This window comes from Phalacrocorax carbo (assembly GCF_963921805.1).
Source record: "Phalacrocorax carbo chromosome W unlocalized genomic scaffold, bPhaCar2.1 SUPER_W_unloc_9, whole genome shotgun sequence".
NCBI lineage: Eukaryota > Metazoa > Chordata > Aves > Suliformes > Phalacrocoracidae > Phalacrocorax > Phalacrocorax carbo.
The window spans coordinates 245,991-267,399 of NW_026990260.1; the positions used below are offsets into that span (position 1 = coordinate 245,991).

The 21,409-nt window shown below is 39.0% G+C and overlaps 1 protein-coding gene across 2 annotated transcripts in view; it reads right to left on the reverse strand.

Moving 5' to 3' along the window:
- Window positions 1-9,996: 9,996 nt before the first annotated feature.
- LOC135310915 (rapamycin-insensitive companion of mTOR-like) overlaps window positions 9,997-21,409 on the reverse strand; it is a 123,145-nt gene continuing 111,732 nt past the window's right edge. For both annotated transcript variants that reach the window (XM_064440045.1, XM_064440046.1), the window contains 7 exons: window positions 19,958-20,135; window positions 18,573-18,657; window positions 16,484-16,717; window positions 14,859-15,011; window positions 14,015-14,138; window positions 12,970-13,108; window positions 9,997-12,805 (listed from right to left, as the gene is read on the reverse strand). In XM_064440045.1, the coding sequence (XP_064296115.1) occupies window positions 12,731-12,805; window positions 12,970-13,108; window positions 14,015-14,138; window positions 14,859-15,011; window positions 16,484-16,717; window positions 18,573-18,657; window positions 19,958-20,135 (988 nt within the window). In that variant the 3' untranslated portion in view covers window positions 9,997-12,730. The remainder of the gene's footprint in view (window positions 12,806-12,969; window positions 13,109-14,014; window positions 14,139-14,858; window positions 15,012-16,483; window positions 16,718-18,572; window positions 18,658-19,957; window positions 20,136-21,409) is intronic.

Sequence of the window (21,409 nt, forward strand, 5' to 3'; positions counted from 1 at the left end):
AGATACACACGATGGGGCGCTCTGTGGTTTTACCTGCATGACCATGGAGAGGACATGAAGAAGTGGGATGTCAAACCTACCTCAGCCCTAGAGGCACGGGTACGTGAGCTGCAAGGGAGAACAGTCACTCAGGGGAGTTTCTCCAGGAGAGCAGTTGCTCCAGTTTCCAGTAAGCAATTCCCCAGACAGAGGAGCAGAAGTGCTGATTTTATTTCTGAGCTTAATAGAGAGACTCGTGATTAATATTTACAGGAAGTGAGTGATGACTACTGTGATCAGGACTAGGGGGGCCCTGCCTCCAGCCAGGTGGAGGAAAGGGACAACCAACTTTACTGGACTGTGTGGATCCGATGGCCTGGCACGTCTGACCCACAGGAGTATAAAGCTTTAGTGGACACTGGTGCACAGTGCACCCTAACGCCACCAAGCTGTATAGGGGCAGAACCCATCAGTATTACTAGAGTGACAGGGGCATCCTAAGAGCTAACTGTATTGGAGGCCGAAGTGAGCCTCACCGGGAATGAGTGGCAAAAGCACCCCATTGTGCCTGGCCAAGAGACTCTGTGCATCCTTGGCATAGGCTACCTCAGGAGAGGGTATTTCACGGACCCAAAAGGTTACAAGTGGGCTTTTAGTATAGCTGCCTTGGAGATGGAGGAAATTAAACAGTTGTCTACCTTGCTTGGCTTCTCAAAGGACCCTTCTGTTGTGAGGTTGCTGAGGGTCAAAGAACAACAGGTGCTAATCGCCACCACAACAGTGCACTGGCGGCAATATCGCACCAACAGAGACTCCCTGATTCCCATCCATGAGCTCATTCGTCAACTGGAGAGTCAGGGAGTGATCAGTAAGACCCGCTCACCCTTTAACAGTCCCAGTGCGGAAGTCTAATGGAGAGTGGAGGCTAACAGTAGACTACCGTGGCCTGAATGAAGTCACTCCACCACTGAGTGCTGCTGTGCCAGACATGCTAGAACTTCAGTATGAACTGGAGTCAAAGGCAGCCAAGTGGTATGCCACAAATGATATCGCTAATGCATTCTTCTCAATCCATTTGGCAGCAGAGTGCAGGCCACAGTTTGCTTTTACTTGGAGGGGTGTCCAATACACCTGGAATCGACTGCCCCAGGGGTGGAAACACAGTCCTACCATTTGCCATGGACTGATCGAGAATGCACTGGAAGAAGGTGGAGCTCCCAAACACCTACAATACATTGATGACATCATCGTGTGGGGCAACATAGCAGGAGAAGTTTTTGAGAAAGGGAAGAAAATAGTGCAAAGTCTTCGGAAAGCTGGTTTTGCCATACAACAAAATAAGGTGAAGGGACCCGCACAGGAGATCCAGTTCTTAGGAACCAAATGGCAAGATGGACGTCGTCAGATTCCAATGGATATGATTAACAAAATAACAGCCATATCTCCACCAACTAGCAAAAAGGAAACACAAGCTTTCTTGGGCATTGTGGGTTTTTGGAGAATGCATATTCCAGATTACAGTCTGATCGTAAGCCCTCTCTATCAAGTGACCCAGAAGAAGAATGATTTCAAATGGGGCCCTGAGCAACAACAAGCCTTTGAACAAATTAAACAGGAGATAGTCCATGCAGTAGCTCTTGGGCCAGTCCAGGCAAGGGGTGGGGGAGTGAGTGAGAGGCTGCGTCCTGTTTAGTTGCTGACTGGGTCTGAATCACGACAGTAACTAAACATATATTTGCTGTGTTGTTTCTATATCATCAGTGAAGCATTTAAAAGTTGTAAACCAATGTACATAGCATACATAGGGGATGTTTGACTAGTGCAGTGACCAGGTAGAGCCCACATTAATTAGGGTAGCTAAACTAAGCAGCCCTTAGCAGTAACTGCTTTGTGTATAATGTGGACTGCATGAAGGCCCTGTGAAGTTGACAGGGTTTTTTTGAGCACTTTGACTTTGTTCAGCTTTTAAATTCAAGTAAGATATAAACAGAAATACCACATGGGAATTTAGAAGTTTTTCAAGTGAGAAGATAAACATTCTTGAAGAATAATTGCAATTTTAACATTGATTTCCTTTCTTGCAGCTCTTCTGCTTGACTCTATTGTGGAAGAAGTTGAACTGACTTTCAGTGCAGTAACGCTATCTTGGGATTCTTATTCCACAAATGAGTCACAGTCTGGTTTTGTAAGAGGTTATCATGTTTATGTATCACCTATGCAAGAGGACCGCAGTTTGAAAGGATCACTGAACATCTATTATTTTTAATTTTTCCATTCTTTGTTTAGTAAAGTTTCAGAGAAATATTTTTCCTGTTGGTTACATTTAGAAATGAGTGATATTTATTATACAGAAATTAGCATAATTTAATATCATAATTTAGTGGAAAATTATCCTTTTGATATTCATGTGACTTTGCAGTGATCAGTTTATAGTCTGCAGTCTCTTACTGCAAAAAATGAAAACATAATTGGAGAATAAATGAAATCTTTTGATAGCGTGATTCTTCCAGTGTTACTGTTCAAGACACAACAGACCATACCATATCATAGTTCACTTTGCTGCAGCTTGTGAACTGTATCCACCCACTCCTCCTGCCCCACACATCTCTCTGCTGTAAGGCACAGCAGTGATGTACTTGCTGGCCCTTGGGAGGATGTAGGGGGCTCTGCCAGGCACTACCAGGTCTGCCTGGGGGGAAAGGATTGGCAAAAGGCCTTCAACAACAACTACTGGTTCGTGGGGCCTACAGCTGCTGCCTCTATGATGTGTGCAAGGGGGTTGCAAAAGTAGGAGCATGTCTTTACCCCGGCACACATGGGGCTGCTGCCATTTTTGCTGCTGGCTTTCACTGAACACTAGCACCAAAGGGAGGACTCTGTACAACTTAACAGCCCATGCTACTGCCTTCCAGTTGCTAGTAGTTCAGACTAAAAACTGCACAGATCAAAACCCTGGCAAAGTCTTTAAAATAGAGGGACACGGTTCTTTCTTCAAATGTAGTCATATTGAACTTACTTAAAAAATAAATCTCTAAATACTGTGATAAAGTCTACATAAAATACAATTTCCATTGAACAGTGTGTACATATGTTTTCCCTCAAGATCTGCTCATTTATATGGAAAATCAAAGATTAAAAAAAATTTATAAGATAAATTTAGAAGTACTTGAAGTAATTGCTCCCTTTCCTTTACTCTGGACTTCTTTCACTGAATTCTGTTTGTTTGTTTGTTTTATGATTCTCCTGTATATCGGTTCTGAGAAAGTAATGAAATTAAGTGACTGCATTCCTTACATGCTAGCAGTGGACAATAAGGCTGAAGCCCAGAAATTACATCCATGGAGCCAGTTGTCTTCAATGCCAACAGAAGAAAAGACTGATGGTCAGAACTCTTCCTGGATTTACCCTAATGAAAATGAAGCAAAAGACTTCACACCTACACTTCAGACTCATACTTGGTTTGAAAATGTCGCTTATTCTTCTCATCTTGCAGTTGAATCTGACCCCTATCAAATAATACCAGAGACACTAGAAACAAGCACACCAGACCTGTTGGTAGTGCTGTACCAGCCACACTACTACTTCAGTATTTTTAATGAAGATGCTGCCGCATCACCCAGAAAAACAGCTGGCAGAAAGGCAAGTTTGACATAGATATACTTCACAAACAGCTGTGCAATGCCTAGGGAGGAGGCTTTAATATACTCTCTTCCATTGAGTCGATCCAATGTTTTGGTTACACAATATAAATAAGAATTTCTGAAATGACAACATCTCTTTTTTACAAAGGCATTTACGAGCCCAACTGACCTACTTCTGTGTCCCATTTTCAGTTGGGATAGAGTTAATTTTCTTCCTAGTGGCTGGTACAGTGCTGTGTTTTGAATTTAGTATGAGAATAATGTGATAACACGCTGATGTTTTAGTTGTTGCTAAATTCATAGAACCATAGAACCATTAAGGTTGGAAAAGACCTCTAGGATCATCAAGTCCAACTATCAACCCAACAGGACCATGTCTCCTAAACCATGCCCTGAAGTGCCATGTCTACACATCTTTTAAATACCTCCAAGGATGGCGACTCTACCACCTCTCTGGGCAGCTTGTTTCAATGCCCGACCACTCTTTCAGTAAAGAAATTTTTCCTAATATCCAATCTAAACCTCCCCTGACACAGCTTGAAGCCACTTCCTCTCATTCTATCGCTAGTAACCTGGGAGAAGAGACCAACACCCACCTCACTACAACCTCCTTTCAGGTAGTTGTAGAGAGCGATAAGGTCTCCCCTCAGCCTCCTCTTCTTCAGAATAAACAAGTCCAGTTCCCTCAACCTCTCCTTGTAAGACTTGCTCTCTAGACCCTTCACCAGCTTCGCTGTGAAGCTGTCAACCAGCACACCCAGGTCCTTTTCCGTCAGGCAGCTTTCCAGCCACTCTTCCCCAAGCCTGTAACATTGCATGGGGTTGTTGTGACCAAAGTGCAGGACCTGGCACTTGGCCTTGTTAAACCTCATACAGTTGGCTTTGGCCCATAGATCCAGCCTGTCCAGGTCCCTCTGCAGAGCCTTCCTACCCTCAGGCAGATCAACACTCCTGCCCGACTGCAAAATTCCTGAGGATACACTCAATCCCCTCATCCAGATCATCGATAAAGACATTAAACAAGACTGGCCACAAAGCTGAGCCCTGCTCATGACTGGCCGCCAACTGGATTTAGCTCTGTTCACCACCACTCTCTGGGCTCGGCCATCCAGCCTGTTTTTTACCCAGTGAAGAGTATACCCCTCCTAGACATGAGCCGCCAGCTTCTCTAGGAGGATGCTGTGGGAGATAGTGTCAAAGGCTTTACTAAAGTCCAGGTAGATAACATACACAGCCTTTTCCTTGTCCACTAGGCAGGTCACCCTGTCATAGAAGGAGATCAGGTTGGTCAGGCAGGACCTGCTTTTCATAAACCCACGCTGGCTGGGCCTAATCCCCTGGTTGTCCTGCACATGCTTGGTGAGCTCACTCAAGATGAACCGCTCCATAATCTTCCCCAGTACCGAGGTCAGGCTGACAGGCCTGTATTCCCTGGATCCTCCTTCTGTCCCTTCTTGCAGATGGGCATCACATCAGCAAGCCTCCAGTCATCTGGGACCTCCCTTGTTAACCAGGACTGCTGGTAAATGATGGAGAGTGGCTTGGCAAGCTCCTCTGCCAGCTCCCTCAGTACTCTCAGGTGGATCCCATCCGGCCCCATAGACTTGTGAGTGTCCAGGTAGAGCAGCAGGTCATGAACTGCTTCCTCCTGGATTATGGGGGGTTTATTCTGCTTGCTGTCCCTGTTGTTAATGTATTTATAAAAACATTTTGTTTTCCCTTACAGCAGTGGCCAGGTTGAGTTCTAGCTGGGCCTTTGCTTGCCTAATTTTCTCTCTGCAAGACCTAACAAGGTCTCTGTACTCTTCTTGTGTAACCTGCCCCTTCTTCCAAAAGTGGTAGACTCTCCTTTTTATCCTGAGAGTCAGCAGAAGCTCCCTGTTCAGCCAGGCTGGTTGTCTTCCCCGCTGGTTCGTCTTGCGGCACTTAGGGACAGCCTGCTCCTGTGCCTGCAAGGCTTCATTCTTGAAGGAAGCCCAGCCTTCCTGGACTCCTTTGCCCTTCAGGACTGCCTCCCAAGGGACTCTCCCAGCCAGTGCCCTGAACAGGCCAAAGTCTGCCCTCTGGAAGTCCGTGGTAGTGGTTCTGTTGACCCCTTCTTGTTACTTCCCCAAGAATCAAAAACTCAGTCATATCATAGTCACTAAGCCAAGACAGCCTCTGACCACCACGTCTCCCACCAGTCCTTCTGTTTGTGAACAGCAGGTCAAGCAAGGCACCTCCCCTGGTAGGCTCACTTATCAGCTGCATCAGGAAGTTATCTCCCACACACTCCAGGAACCTCCTAGACTGTTTCTTCTCTGCTGTGTTGTATTTCCAGCAGACATCTGGTAAATTGAAGTCCGCTACTAGAACAAGGGCAACCAATTGTGATACTTCCTCCAGCTGCTTGTAGAACACTTCATCTACCTCTTCATCCTGGTTGGGTGGTCTATAACAGACTCCTAGCAGGATATCTGCCTTGGTGGCCTTCCCCCTCATCCTTACCCATAAGCACTCAACCTTATCATCACAGTCGCTAAGCTCTACATTCGAAGCACTCCCTAACATATAGAGCCACCCCACCACCTCTCCTTCCTTGCCTATCCCTTCTGAAGAGCTTGTAGCCATCCATTGCAGCACTCCAGTTGTAAGTCATCCCACCATGTCTCTGTGATGGCAACTAAGTCATAGCTGTCCTGCTGCACAGTGGCTTCCAGCTCCTCCTGTTTGTTGCCCATGCTGTGTGCATTGGTGTAGATGCACTTGAGCTGGGCTATTGGTTTCACCCCTAACCCTGGCACGCCACCCCATGGCTCCTCTCTGGTGGGCTTGGCTATATCCCCTTCCCCCTTTGAACCTAGTTTAAAGCCCTATCGATGAGACCCGCCAACTCATTTGCAAGAATCCTTTTCCCCTTTTGAGATAGGTGAACTCCATCTGCCGCCAGCAGGCCCGGTGCCATGTAAACCTCCCCATGATCAAAAAAACCCAAAATCCCACCAATGGTACCAGCCTCTGAGCCACGTGTTAATCAGATGAGTAATTTTAAAAAGGTTTGAAAGGTATCCTAAATCAAGAGTTACATGTCCAAGGAACTCTGATGCAGAAGTCATTCAAAAAAGTCAGACTATCCCACAATTGTTCATGCCAGAGGACAGCTATAACAAGACACAATTTCCTACATCTGAGCTGCTGTCACTGGGGCTTGGCTGCAGTAATTTAGCCCAGGGAGTAAGTGGAGAGGTGTGTGCAGGTGGGAGTGATTATAGCCAGTAGTGCCTTCTTGATGGTGGCATGAGACACTGGCCTGGTGGGAGTTCCCACTTCAGCTCTGGTATGGGCAGCTCCTTTGGTCTTTTCTTGGGGAGATTTTGCACTGATGAAATTTCATTATCTTGAAGCAAGAAAATAGTTGCTTGGTCATGTGATGAAAAGTTAGCTCCACTTTATCTATAAATCTTTCTGCTTGCTGGTGCTGACAGGTGATGTTTCATGAAACTACCTGGTGCTTAAAAGCATACAGTCAAACAGGATTCCAAGGAGCATAATGCCAAAGTCAAAGGGTACAGTTCAGGCACTAGAACTAAAGACTGGAAAAGGATTTTTGCATGGGTGGGGGGGCATGTATAATTTTTTTTCTTTTAAAGACATCTGTCTTACATTAACAGTTGATTGATTTCAGAACTGAACAGTTTATTTCTGTCATTGTTTATAATTCAACTTTCACATCTGTTGTCAAAATGCTAATTAACGTGCAAACATCACATAATAGAAAGTGATTAATTCTCAGTATCAGTACTCTAAAATTTCTAAATTTTAAAATAAAAATGGTGTACAAATTATGAAACTATTTTTATGACATCTTACAAAGCATTAATGTAAAATATATTTTTGACTAAAAAAAAAGTTTATTTGGAAAGCTTCAGGTCCTTCTAGTTAATGAGTAACTTACAAATATGAATACAATTCCAACCCATTTCTAGTGTTGAGAGGTACATATGAGACCAGAACAACTTTAAGAAGTTTAAGTACATTTTATTAACAATGCATCCCTTTGATAAGATTATGCTTCAGGAGGCTTTTACTGCCCATAGATATGAACTGCACACACTATAAAAAAAATCAAGGCAGGCAATACCATTTTGGGACAAGCCTCTGTTTAAATTATACACAGCTCAATGGAACATTCTTATGGAAAAAATATAAATACTTTTTCTTTCTATTTTACAAGTATGCAATATAAATCAGATTTCATTGTTTGTTCAGTGACCTACAACCACTAGAACCTCCAAATATGTAGCAGCGTGTTACTAAAAAAAAAAAAAAAAAAGGACCACACTGGACAGGGAGATTTACCTTGATCCCTTCCCTGCTCAGAATTATTAATTTAAATCATCTCTTGTAATGCAGTTTTAGGGATGCTGACAACCCAGTATTGGAACAATTTTTCAATTAAATGTAGAAGACATCTGCCCCCCCCCCCCAAGATACTGCATTTTGTGCTAAAACCACCTATTCAGCGGCAAAATGGCATGTTGCTTTTTTTGGCATAAATTACATTTCTCTAATAGTGTATTTTACCAAGCAATTCAAGCAAAATGTGCAGTTTCTGTATGCTGTGGCATTGCAATCCATCTATGTTACAAAAAATAGTCCAAAGAAAATCCACATTCTTTACTAAACATAGAACTCTGTTGAAAATAAAACAATCCAGGGAACCAGAATCAGGAGTTAAACAAAAACCAAGGAGATGGGGGGCTTCTAGCAAAATACAAACATGGTTTCTAGCATATTCCCAAAGGTCTTTTACAGTTCTCAAATTTTACTCTCACCTAGTATACCTTTAATAAGCACATGATAATAGAAGTGTAACTGAAAAAAAAGTTATGGGACTTGCTTTCACCTGGTTCCACAGCAAAGCCCCGAATAACAAGACTTCTGTGCAGCCCTGCCAGGAGGTGAGCAGAAACCTCAGAGATGCTCCGAAACCTGCCACGAATTCTTCCACTGCATTTGCTGAGCTTGAGCTCACGCTTACAAGGTAACACCAGCTTCCTGAAGTCCAAAAAGCCAAATGCCAAGACCAGGGCATAGACTAAGAAGCAACAACTCTTTCATCTCTCACACTAGGCTTTGATTATTATTTGTTTCTCAAATAGCTATCTTTCTCTTCAGGCAGCTAGTAAAGGTGCTATAAGGTTGGGTTTTGTTTTGTTTTTGCTTCTCACTGCAAATTATAACTCTCTCATTCAAGACCACTAGATATGTTTTGAAATTAAATTACAAAAAGACAAGTGGTATTCTCACTGCTTCCTTTTTAAAGGTTTATAAGGGCAGCTTACCTCAGTATGCCAAGCCACTGTGCCCTGAACTACCAAATACTTTAGCACTTCATCATATCTTAGGAAAAAAACACCACCACCACCCCCCAATGAGAGCACATTTATGGTACATGTCAGGTCAAATAAGAACTGTCAGATGAGGAAAAGTGACTATTTCAAATACAACATGCCAAGGGCCCAACATACAAGTTAGGCACCTCAAAGCCTGACCATCTCCAGCTCCAAGTGATGTCCATGACAGCTGGGAGCATTCAGCATCTCTGAACTTCAAACAACTGAAAGGTCTCTCCAAAAGGATGCTCAGAGCACCCAGCTTTGTCCTCCTCCCCACTCAGTGGACAGAAACAGGCCCTCGGGGAAGTAATTGGGAGCCCTTTAGTTAGCTCTCTGCCCTTTGGAAAGGGCTATCCCTTTTCACTGACTGTAAAAGCAGACTAAGAAAATTAGCCAGCTAATTTAGTAGACTAAATGTGACTGGTTTCACGGCGGCCAGCCTCTCATTCCCACAAAGGCTTTTGCCTCAGAGCTGTCTGAGTATTTTGTGTTATCATGTTTAATCATTCAGGAATTTTGTTTGCCACAGCAACCAAATTGTATTTCTATATAGTGTAAATGAATGCTAGATGCTTTACCATTTGTTTGACAGTATCCCAAATAGTTATGATTGCAAAAAGTACAAAGTGGGTGGTCTGTCAGCTTCCCTTGCTACTCTTTCTAGAAGTGGAAGGATTCTTTGTTAGGGTTAATATAAGCACAATTTTAATTTACTACTGTTTTCTTTTGAAGTTTTATCATGAAGCAAATAAAACCCCCAAAAAAGAACTTTAAAAGGGATATTTTAAAAAAATAAATTGATAGAATCACAAATTCAGTTTATAACTAGGCCAATATCAAATTCCTTCAATAACAGTATCACTTCATTTGCCAATTAAAATTAAAGTTGTGAGCTTAATGTGTAAATATGTAAATTAGTTCTAGAAATGTTGTATGTTATGTACAGTACAGACTTTACATCCTTGATGCATGCTTGTTGAAATCAACTGACACTCATACACTTTCAGGAAAAAAATTTATGTTTTATAACTGAATTTGCAGCAATAATTCATACGTCAAGTTTCTGTTGTCATGGATCCCCACACAAGCAAGTACTTCAGAACACATAAGCATTTCAGGATGGAGATTCTTTCAAAAGTATATTGACATCGCTTTTGCTTACTTTTTTTATAATCAGAGGCCTTCCTATGGCGCTTTCTACATTAAGCGCTATGGATTAAACTGGTAACAAATGAACAAAGGTCTTTTTGTTTTTAAATACAGGTGATAAATTTTGTTTATTTTGCTTTAACTGCAGAAAAATAACATGGAGTTGTTTGATATAACCCCATCTAGTTATTAAAACAAATCTCTCATATTCTAGCCTAACTGAGGTAGTGTTTGAAACTACTGTATGAGATATGCTAGCCCCGTTTTTGGGAAAACTACATTATTTCCTTTGGAGTTTATACCACTATTTGGTCTACTGGGATTGATGTTATGGTTTTACAGAAGCATTTATTTCTTATGACCAGAGAAGTCCAACAGTTACTGGTGTGGTATGTTTTCAGAGCATTTCAAACATGCCTTGACACACAGATATATTATTTGTGTCACTGACCATAAAAGAGTTGAATCAGTTTATTTTTGCTCCTTCTTTCAGTGGAAACTCAAGAAAAGATAATCTCAGTAACTAAATTTGACTATGAGTAGCAACTTAGAGATCTGCTTTACCAGAACCTGATGGTATGCAGTACACATAAGAACTCAGTGAAGTGATAGCTGAAAAACAGTGCTTATGTGACAAGATGAAATTTTCAATAAGAGCAAATAAATTCTACATTTCACTAGGAATCATGTTTTACTGTTCACAGGACTACTTATTGAAATCTCCAGTAGCATAGCTAGTAAGAACAGGGTTATGAGCATCAGGATAAATTTCACTTAAGTATTAATCTGACAATTATTAAAAAATCATAAAAGTGAATGGATGAAAATACGTTCTACCTTAGTACAGTCCAGCTGAATTGTTCACCTATATCAAAATCAAAGGGTAATCCCTTCTATTACAGGCATCCTAACAAAGGTGGTCATGCTACTGCATATATTTCTATTACCTTTGTATAAGGGCTTTTGAATCTTTAGATCCATGATAAAAGTGATGGGGATTACAGAATCACAGAATAGTAGGGGTTGGAAGGGACCTCTGGAGATCATCTTGTCTAACCCCCCTGCTTGAGCAGGCACACCCAGAGCAGGGGTCACAGGAATGCGTCCAGGCAGGTTTTGAATCTCTTCAGGGAAGGAGACTCCACAACCTCCCTGGGCAGCCTGTTCCACTGCTCTGTCACCCTCACAGGAAAGAAGTTGTTTCTCCTGTTTAGGTGGAACTTCCTGTGTTCCAACTTGTGCCCATTGGCCCTCGGCCTGTCATTGGGCACCACTGAAAAGAGCTTAGTCACATCATCCTGACACCCACCCTTTAGATATTTATAGGTATTTATGAAATCCCCCCCTCAGTCTTCTCTTCTCCAGGCTAAACAAATTCTTACTTTTTTTTAAGCTTGCACTCATTAAATTTAGAAACCTGACTAGTAATATGATACAACTATTTCAGTCATTAACAGTCACTGTATCATGTAACTTTTGCAAGAAGTCTCAACTACGAATATAAAATTATAATTACTGTTGCTTCAAAATTTACTACTTAAGGCTTTTCACTACAATTATTAGTACTATCTGATGCTTGATCACTCATCCACTGAAAATTCAAATCAAGCCTTTGTTTTTATAAAAGGCTGTTTCCATGGGACTTGGGAAATGCTCGTATTATGTCTTCTCACAAAAGCAGCAATGATTGTCTTCAAGTTTAGTTTATACTATACTCATTTATCTGATACAAACCATGCATTTTAAAGGTTTTTAGTTAAGAGTACGACCAACATTCATACTATATGAGCATGAGTACAGAAACTGCACACACATGCATATCATTCAGGAAAAACAATCTGATTTCAGCATTTTAATTTTAAATGATTTGTTATTTTTAAAATCAAACTGTAGTGAAAATCCTTAACTGGTTCAGATAATATACATGTACATAAATGTAATGAGATTGGAGAGACTGCTAATAAAATTACTTACAACTATAGTAATTTTAAAATAACTTAAATGAAACCTCAGGTTCACAGAGGCTTTTCTTTCTGTTTGAAGTTACAAACCCCCAAGTAGTGTTATAAACAGTACAAAAAAACAACAGAGAAGGGTTAACTTTAATCCCTTGGTGTCCATGATTACAGCACAGCTCCCTATTGCTGGCAACAGAATGCACCCTTCATCTATCTCTCTGATTCCTGGTATCTAGGGGCTAAAAAGCAAGGCATCGTTCTGCTTCTCTGGAACAAAATCGTAAGTCAACCATAAAAGATGTCTCTGCGTGTTGTCCTATTTTTTTTTTTTAATTTAGGGTAAAAAATGAAATGAGAACTTATGGAGGTGTTCAGTGCTTGACTCTTGCATATACTGGTAATTGCTATTATTAAAACTATGGTAATATTTAATAACTCCCCAAAGGGCTCAAAAGACTGGGCCAGTAATTGGTTAAGGAAGAAAAAGTTTTCAGTTCAGTCTTCAGGTACCAGTAGCTTCTGGAACAGTCTAGAAAACGATGCTCCAAAGCTTTTTATCCAGTCAATCGGAAGTTATCTGAGGATTTCAGAAAGTCTATATGCAATGTACTGCACAAGACAGAGGTCAGGATTCACCTGATGTATCAATTACTGGCTGTTTTGTTGTTGTTGCTAAAATAGCCTCTGCTTCTTCATGCATCTAAAAGAAAAAGACAGATGAAGTATTAATGTCATCAGATATTTTAATAGAAAGACATCATAAAAAAGTTTCCTTTAAGACATATCTGAAAGCATTCAGAACATGAAACCTGCACCCAGCTGGCACATTTTGGTGCATTCAATGCATCTGAACTCTCCACTTACTTGTAAGAACTGTACATCTTGAAATAGCTCCTGAATGAACCTTCGAGATGGAAGTCGAAATGTACAATGTGCTAACAAGTAGGACACCTCAGAGTAAAGGCATATGTCATCAAATGCTTGAGGGTATTTCTCCTTAATTCTGATCAACAGGAAAAACAAAATTTTAAATGTCATGAACAGATTTCCATCATATTTTAAAAAACTGTTCAATTAAATTTTGATTGTCATCATTAACAAAGTAGAATTCTTCAGTAATAGGCATTATACATTTTGGATCTGATGAAGCAAGAAAATCAGAACAGACAGCATTATTATGTACCAAACTGGAATGAGATGAAACAGAATATATAATTTGAAAGTTGTACAGAATCTCTGAGATCACCTAGTCTTAAAATAGATGTAGAAAGAGCACAGTATATCAAAGAATAGGCATCCACATGTACAGCAGTAACAAAAAAAATTATGAAAAAGCTAATTTAATTACCTGTAAGCATTTTTAAAACTAAAACGAGCATTTCTGCAATTTTCTTTTAGCAGTCCTATCCCAGTTTCCAATATCACTAGCCCAGAAACCTACATTTTTTTTATTATAACATGTTGTGCCTGGACTTTTATTCCTATATTTTAACATGAGTTTTTCTATAAATTAATTCCAACTTAAAGCAGATTTGTGTTTCTCAAGTTACTTTCAGATTGTTATTCTGGTTATCTGATATATATTATTTGGCCCAAATAACAAAAAAGAATCATAATTTATTTTTTAAAGATGCATGACATACTGGGTATGTAATAAAACATCACTACAGTTGAATTAATGATTTGAAAAATAATGGGGAAGAGTAAGAAGTTAAAGACAGACAAACATATTAAAAGGAAAATTCTTTGCTTAGATTTATGTTACGTTCAATCATCCCCAGTAACCCACAATAATACCTGTTTGACAATTTTTTGAGAAGCCAGAAATAAGGTGAATCGCTATCTCAGAGATCTTAGAAAATACATACAACTAAATGTTGCTAAAACATCTGAAATGTATTTAACTTACGTCAGGAGTCCAGTTTCATGGCCCTTAGTTCCTACTGAACTACTCAAATTGATTACTAAACGCAAGACTTCTTTCCGCAGAAGTATTCTGCAGACTGGTGTATCATCTGGGATTGATTTCACTCCTGGGAAACCAAATTCAGCAGTATGGAGTTTAAGCAGAATAGTCTTTGATTGTGATAATCTTATGTCACATAAGTCTGTTTTAGCATTACACACACACGAATATGTATTTATGTATATATTCTGAACTACCAATAAATATTCCCATTAAAATTAAAACAAAAATAGTATTTTCATGAATTTTAACATGGAAATATTTTAAAAAAGTAAACTAGCATTTCATAAATGCTGTGTGACATTTTGAAAAATCTGTGAGATTCAATTACAGTGCTGTCTCTATCACAAAATCATGTTGCAAACTGGGTGATTACCTGCTCTGTTTGTATCGGATACTGGCAAAGTTAGCAACCAGCTATTCATAAGAAATTATGATAATTCAAAATTTAAAACACAAGGCTAAAAAACAAATCTTTATCTTTATAGAAATTAAGTAATTTTTTAAAAGATTTTTTTTAAACTAACAACACTGTGGGGGGAAAAAGGCAATCAATTTGATTTTAATGTCAGATACAGAGCTGCATTTACATTACCTGCAAAAATGCCATATAGCTAAAGCAGAACAGTTTGAAAATATGCCATCTGCCATAGTCATCAATAATGCAACTACCTTCCTGGATAATGATTAGGGCATCCAAAGAGGGTTTTTTTTTGATGTTGTTGGTTTTGGGTTGGTAAAAAATAAGAGTTATAGTCTCTAATAATCATAAGGCTTTCAAACTTACCTAGTACAAGCTCTGTACTCTTGGTGCTGCTAGCTGAACCATGGGATACTGCATCACTACAGCTTGAAATTCCAGAATATTTGGAGGAATGCACATCTAAGTGATTGTGTATGGTCTGCCCACACCAGTCAGTATATGGAATGTCTGAAAAATCTGAGAGAAGCAAGATGTTGCATCTTTGTTATTTACACTTTTCCTCACTTCAAATGCTTTTCTTATTTTTTAACAATGTTAAGTATGCAAGACACTAATGCACTATGTACTGTAACTACCAGCATATAGAAGAGCTGGAAACTAGATGTTTGATGTTGGACAAATCATACTCAAAATGTCAAAAAACCCACTTTTTTTAAAATCTTGTAATACTTGAGTGAAAATAATCAACGCAAACACTGACAGAAGCCTAAAGAACTGTAATCACATGTAGAGCTCTTATGTAAAATAGAGCATGGATATATCAATAGCATAATAAAGATGCTCTTGCATACGCACAAACTTTTTGTTCATACAGTTACCACAGGTCTTGCAGAAACGTCTCTGACTTCATCAACAGAAAGACGTGACAAGTAATATTCTTATGGGAGGTTTCACTATGCATAGCCTTTGGCATTTTGGATGTGAAGAGATGAATGTAGAATCCAAGCTTTTAGTTGTTGCACAGTTAACAGAACCACAGAAAAACATAGGTCAGAAGGGATTTCTGGAGATCACCTAGTTCAACCCTTTGCTCAAAGAAGGGCTCACTTCAAAATGAGATCAAGTTACACTGCAAAGAATTTTCCCCCTTATGTTTAACTGGAATTTCCATTCCTACAGCATGTGTCCATGGTATCCTGTCCGTCAACTGTGTACCTCTGACAAGAGCCTGGCTCTGCCTCACCTATAATCTCCTCATGCTAACTGAAGACTACAATTGGGATTTTATTTGCCATCTCTTCTCAATACTGAACTTGAGCTCAAACTCAGCTCTCTCAGCCATTCCTCACATTTTGTGCATCATCCCCCTTGCCAACAGTACTCTATGTGTTACTACCTGAATGCATAACACTGTTGTAAAATGGTAAGGATTCCCTACTAAGCAGAAATTGGAATTTCCATTACAGGATTATCTTTTTATTATAGACATTGTAAAAAGGCATGTAACTGCAAGCTCTGCAGAGGTTAGGAAGAAAATAATTCTGAATCTGATCTGAATCTTGAAATATGAAGAAAGAAGACTAAATCCCAGAAATTACAGCTCAACTTCAGACTCCTCAATCAGATTTCCTTTGTTTTGTTTTATGGTACAGACTTGCTTTGAAGTCAGACTTTTCATTAGTGTGACCACAAACCTGAGTTTTCAGAACACTGATTTGTAAGTGCGAAATAAGGGTGACTTTTATATTTTGATAAGCTTTTAGAAATATTTAACCACTAACACCACTAGAAACAGAAAAGATGGAAATGACCATAGTAATACCATTGGTTACATAGTGAGCTCATTAAGGAGAATTAATTTCAAGATCAATAGTAATTAAAAAAACACAACACAAAAAAAAAACCTTACAGATTCATCAAATTTAAAGATGAACAAAATTCAATATTTTCATTCAGTTTCATCACGCTTCCCCACAAGAAACGCTAACCTGTACGACTATATGAAGAGTTCACTTTGTCATTAGGCTGATAACCCAGTACTTGAATGCAGACACAGTAAAGGCAGTTCTCATCTGTGTGCTCCTGTAGCCCTGTATCCTCTGTATTTTCTAAAAACTGAGAGGCATCTGAACGGCTGGTAGTCATTATTTCTGTGAGACTGATCTGTTGTCGGAGCATCTGAAAAGGACTTTTGACAACATCACTTGTACCTGATGGAAGACCTGTAGATAAGCAATTAGACATCAGAAAAAACCAAAACCACACAACCAACAGTTAATAAAACATTATTTGAATTAAATTTCCCCTTTTAAGCCTTTTAAGGTTGGGAGGGGGGTGCGTGTGAAGATCTAGAAACTCTTTTTGAATGGTTAAGCTCCCAAGATTTGTTAGCATTTGGGAAATGAACATCACATTTTAGTCCCAGCTTATCATACATAACAAAACATTGCAAAGGACAGAATTCAACCTCTAAACACACATAATGTAAGAAGATATGTGGTAAATCCTGACATTATATCAACATTAGTAACAGTAATACCCATGTAACATTAATATGTTACAAATTTTTGTAGTATCAAACAAGATTAGTACAACAATATACCAGATGTATAAATGACATATGCACCAATGAAAACACACAAAATCTAAAAAACTGTAACTCAGTGCCTGTAGTAGGATGGAACTAGACTCAACACCGCAGAAACAAGCCAAAGACACTTTAGTGATATGCTCTTCCCTGGGCAGAAAATACCATAGAATCATTAAGGTTGGAAAAGACCTCTAGGATCAAGTCCAACCATCAATCCAACACCACCATGCCTCCTAAACCATGCCCTGAAGTGCCATGTCTACACGTCTTCTAAGTACCTCCAGGGATGGTGACTCTACCACCTCTCTGGGCAGCCTGTTTCAATGCCCGACCACTCTTTCAGTAAAGAAATTTTTCCTAATATCCAATCTAAACCTCCCCTGACACAGCTTGAATCCATTTCCTCTCATTCTATCGCTAGTAACTTGGGAGAAGAGACCAACACCCACCTCGCTACAACCTCCTTTCAAGTAGTTGTAGAGAGCAATGAGGTCTCCCCTCAGCCTCTTCTCCTCCAGACTAAACAACCCCAGTACACTCAACCTCTCCTCATAAGACCTGCTCTCCAGATCCTTCACCAGCTTTGCTGCCCTTCCCTGGACACGCTCCAGCAACTCAATGTCCTTCAACAAATGTACCAACAAATACAATTTTGAACACATGCTACTTCACACCGAAACTTATTAAACTACAGAAAGACACTTTCAGGAAAGGTCATCTTTACATATTACATTAGCAACACAAAATTAAAAAAAAATATTCTGTAAGATGTATCTATTTGGATGTTCAGAGTACTTGTAATAAAGTTCCAGTTAACTAAGAAGCAATCCAACAGCTATCCTATACTACTTTAGGACCACTATCAATGCTTCTTTTTCAGTTGTCCTACCGAAAAGAGACATATTGATGCCCTACAGATTTCTGACTACTCTGGAGTAAAAAGAAAGCAAATTCTAGAACAAGCCAGGCATTACAGAGCACTTGCAATTTTCTTGTACCATGTCCCATCACCTCCGCTGATCAACTGTCACAGAAAGACAATTTTTTTTTTCCTAAAATATACATCTAACACCTTTATTGGTTCCCGTAAAATCACATGCAATAAAAGGGGAGTAAAAATATAACAGCTCAATATATATGCAGCATACATATTTTATCTTAGCTTGAATTGTTACTTTCTTTAATGCAGTATCACTACCAGTCTTTGATTAATGTTAGCTCATATTATAATCAAAGATACATAGACTTTCCTTCTTAGTTTATCAGAGCTGGATCAAGCTTCAAAGCAACACCACATTATCTTCAACTACATAAAACATGGAATTAATAGCCTGCTATCCTGAATCCAGAACATAGCTCTCTAAAATTAACAGCAAAAAATAACCTCTTCTGTAAGGGAAAAAAAAAAATCAACAAATAAAACCCAACACCCCACCCAATGTACAAACAAACAATAGAAAGATACAGAAGAGGAACAAAACCAATACCTTCTGCATCAGGTGCAAAGACACTAGCTCCATGGTCATCAAATGGAGGTGTGGTTTTCTTCTGGAAATATGGAATTTCCTTTACCTGGAATATTCAAGTGAAAGTTAAAATTAGTACATGTGATAATTATATACAAAGGAAAAATAGATATTTTTAATGAGGAAAAAAATGTTGTAACTTTTTACTTCAGGAAAAAGATCTAATTGGAGGAGGAAATTAAGAACAGGCTCTTAAGTAGTAAAGAAAAGCCAATGAAAAACCATAAATTTGTGAATGAACATTTCTTAAGCAAGTCTTATGAACAGTCAGTAAATAGTAAAACATAGTGGTGACAGGCTGTAAGGAAACCAGTGACTCAGAAGTGGCTATTAATGATCTGTCCTCAAACACTCTACAACACTGGAGACCTCGGAAAAGTACAGCAAAACCAACCAGGACATCTAAAATGTTGCCTGTAAGATGTTACAGAGTCGAGACATGTCTCAACCCTTTTTGTAGAGTTGAGAGAAAAGAAGTGAGGCAACATAAACATGCCATAAAGACTGTGGAGGAGAGAGAAATAAAACAGTCATTTCATAAAGGGGAAACAGAAGCAGGTATGATGGAAAAATCTTGCCTTAGCTCCAGCTTTAGTAATTTTTTGAGATTAGCAAGAAAGGAATTTAGGTTTGAAAGGCAAAGACAAAGTAAACTAAAGATAAGGAAGCCACTGATTTACCTTTGACACAGACTACGTCCTGTTTTTGATAATTAGGTATTAGGTAACAATATTAAACATTGTGATGCATCAGTTTGTTAGGTGGGAATGTGTTTTAACTAAATAGAGAGAGGAAGGCAATTGATACACACTTAAGATAATCTATTTTAACTTAAAGAAATATATCTGTGAGGTGAAGTAAAGACAATATAATGTAATGGTATGATGATAGATATAACAAATAAAGTAATAGTAAATCAAGATAATGGTAGCAGAAATGGTAGCAGGAAGTTTACTGTGGGATTATGCACATCATTTATGGTCAACCAATGAACATATCAATTAGTTGGCTAAAGAGATATTAACAAATGCCCACAGACTATGCTAATTTTAGTATAAAAGCTAGCTGTTGGCTAAAAATCTTATGGCAGCATATTTATGCTACCACTGTTTAACACACTTCTAGTCTGTGTCATTATTTGCCTAATAATACAAAACAGACTTGCACTTTTCTATAAACAGGGTTAGAAAAAAGTAACTCTTGTTCTCCAAAATGCATTCCTTGAAGGTATCACATCCTGTTTTTCCTCAGTTCTGTAGATTTAATCTATTCTGATGATAATGCAACAGTTAACTACCTTCCAGTATGAAACTTAATGGGTTAATTTGCATTTATTACATACATACCTGAAATATTTCATTGATATCCATTGGGAGAGCAAGGCCAATATAATCATCAGAGCTACCATACGTAGCATTAGAAACCATGGAGCGAACGGAGGAGGAACGCTGAAGTGTGTTTTGGTTAATAGGACTTAATAAATCTTCTTTATCTAATGAAGCATAACTTAAAGCTTTCATGAACCTGTAACATTGAAATAATAAATCACAACCTTGGTAAATCTCTCATTCTGGCACAGTACAAGTAAGAAGGACTGCTGAAACAAAGACTATCCTCATCTTCCCATTGCAGAATCCAGAACTTGTTACTCTGTCAAATGACAGCTATAGGCTTATTGCTTTTGTTCTGTCTCGTGTTGTATTGCATGATTTGGCAGCTCCTCGGGTAAAAATTTGTGATCTCTTTTTTTGAAAGTCCTGGGACAGGGACTTGAAAGACAGCAGGATGGAACTTCTGCTTAAGGGATTGCCAAACCTGTAAAAACACAAATTTTCTCCAACTTACCAGACTTCAAAAATTTACAGCCCAGACACAGTCAGTAAAGATTTAGGCTTTTAAACTCCTAACACAGAGCTTGAGCCTGCTAGGTACCAGAGATGTGAGCAAGGAACATTTTTTTCCTGTATTCTAAAGGAGCCACCCACTGGGTCACTTCAGCATGGAAGAAGAATTTGCTCAACATGAACACGCAAAGAACAAACTTGAACCTGTGCAGTGAGCAGACCTGACTGTAACAAGCAGCCTGAAGAACAAAGAAAGAAATAGTTTGGGAAAGGAGAAAAGAGAGAGGAGACTGGAGAACAAGTCCTCAGTGCTGATCAAAGTCCTGATGATGGAAATCTCTCATTTGGCCATCTCTCATTTTACTTCTCATTGAAAATAAAAACCTATGAATGCCTTCTGCTAATCAACCCAAGTAGATTGTCTATGCAGTGGATTAAAAAAGAGACACTTCTTAGGAACAGTAAATTTTTATTATATTACAGCAAATTATTATACATTGGAAGGTAAGTACAGTGAATCTTTTATTTCTTGAGCTGGACTTTCTGCCTTAGAAATAATTTTCTATCTTTTTTTTGTTTGTTTGTTTTAGATGGACACTTAAAATGTCTTCTCATCCGTAACAGCTTAACAGATTTATACTGATATAAAAATAAGTTGTTATGGTTTGACCATGTGTTGTTCAAGACATTATTATGCAATGGGAATGTGCAGAACACATATTATAGGACATCAACAGTTTTCTTGCTACTAATTCTGACCAATGCTAATTACAGTAGCAGTGGACTTGCAATAAAACTCAAATCATACTTCAAAATCCAGAGTTACCAACTGCATTAGTTATTTCATAATAAAGCATTCTATAATTACTCTCTCTATAAAGATATATGCATTAATCCTAAACATTTGTCCCTGCTTCTCTTGGAAAATCTAACAGGTATATCATTAGTAGTGAT